Below are 1,617 nucleotides of genomic sequence, written 5' to 3'. Positions count from 1 at the left end.
CACCACAGTGACTTCAGACAACTTACGAAGACTCGTGACATCCTGGGAAAGTCTTGGTGTAGCTAAATCACTAGCTCGACCACTTCGCTTCACTGTTGTTTGTCCATCAGCTTCTACAACCTCAACAGCCTTCGATATATACTCACCAAGTACCGCTTCGCCGCACTGCACATTACCAACCTGTGAAGTGCCAGAACTCCGAGATTTCCTGTTCTTCGACGAGGCCGCTTTGCTCGGAGCATTACTCTGCCGCGGTCTTTTAGGCTTATTCTCCGGACTGGAAGGTACAACTGCCTCGATATCAGAGGCGATTGGAGCTTTGCGATCGATACACTGTGGTAACCATAATAAGTCTCCCGTATATAGCTTCTCTCGAGCTATCACACGAAAAACACCGTTGTGACCTTCGTCTACAACCACCTTCACCGGTGAGCTCTGGTTGGATTCCTTGATATCGACCTTCTGGAGATCTGCTTTTCCTTTAAGGATGTGCATGCCGTTGAAGACACTCGTTGACCCACATAGGTACATCTTACCACACTCTAACATATGAGGTGAAGACTTATTCTCCACCGAAGACCACTCGTATACTTTAACAGGCATCTCGACCGATATAACACCGATCTTCCACCCATTTGGGGGGAAGCCACGAGGCGCTTCACATTTATTAGGTGAGCGAGAGCTGCTGATATGATCTGTAGTATAGGAAGGGTCTCCGGCATCAGCAGCTATGATATCGACGACGCTCCTCGCCCTAGCGCATACGTGAACAAGACCATCGAATCTGCGGGAACGGCATGAGATATTCGAAACTAGAAATGTACGAAAGGAGTCCTGGGGATTCCCCAGGGGGGAAACCCCAGTGGGATAGCAAATAAGATTTTCCCACCTGAATATTTCATCATCCGGCTCGAAAGGGTGCTTGGCATACAGCCAGGTTCCGCCATCCTTCTCTAACACTGTCACGTTATCATTGAATATTTGAAAGCTTTTTGCTCTAATTTCCTCACCGCTGAGCATGCGGATTCGCGCGTTTATCTGCCAACAAAGACCAGTAGCAACACCTGCTATGTCAAATGGTACTCACGCTCGCTAGCGGAGCTTCACGCCATTCAGGAAGGCGAATACTCGCCCTATAGTGAATGGGGACCTGAAAGAAATCTGTACTGCCACAGTAGCATCCTCATTCAGCACACAGTAACCTACAATCATCTCCATACTATCCAGCATGGATACTTCGAACTGCTTCTCCTCTTCACTCGTCATGTCTCGTCCTTCAGAGATCCAAATCACTTGCCTCCTGGCACCCATCATAAAATCCAGAGTTTCTGTCACATGCCGTTGAGGGAGGGCGTGAAGCGGTGCGAATGCCCGAGTACGTAAACCTGAGATACATATCATTGAAACAGACTGAAATTTGAATCGACCCTTCGGTCATTAGATTCATACGATATAAAATCGAGCTCAAGACTGGACGAACGTAAATCGGAGTCTCATTTTCTATCGGTGATTGTTTCGAGGCTTTAAATTTCGAGCTATAAGTCACAGTCTATGAGCCATTAGCAATCTCTGCGCAGCAAAATATGCGAAGAGTCGAGATAGCCGTTTACCTGTCTT

The 1,617-nt window shown here is 47.6% G+C and overlaps 1 protein-coding gene across 1 annotated transcript; it reads right to left on the bottom strand.

The window, feature by feature from the left end:
• Positions 1-384: 384 nt before the first annotated feature.
• Positions 385-1,311, bottom strand: Pmar_PMAR003842 (hypothetical protein; the record flags this gene model as incomplete). The annotated part of the gene is made up of 4 exons (XM_002783705.1): positions 385-784; positions 890-1,038; positions 1,088-1,150; positions 1,207-1,311. Coding segments are annotated over 4 exons (717 nt in total), but the record flags the coding sequence as incomplete, so codon positions are not given.
• Between the last annotated feature and the right edge of the window lie 306 nt (positions 1,312-1,617).

The sequence above is a fragment of the Perkinsus marinus genome (genome assembly GCF_000006405.1).
Source record: "Perkinsus marinus ATCC 50983 genomic scaffold scf_1104296936308, whole genome shotgun sequence".
In the NCBI taxonomy this organism is placed as follows: domain Eukaryota; phylum Perkinsozoa; order Perkinsida; family Perkinsidae; genus Perkinsus; species Perkinsus marinus.
Note: the sequence above shows the minus strand (reverse complement) of the source record. Positions and strands in the feature narration are given on the sequence as shown.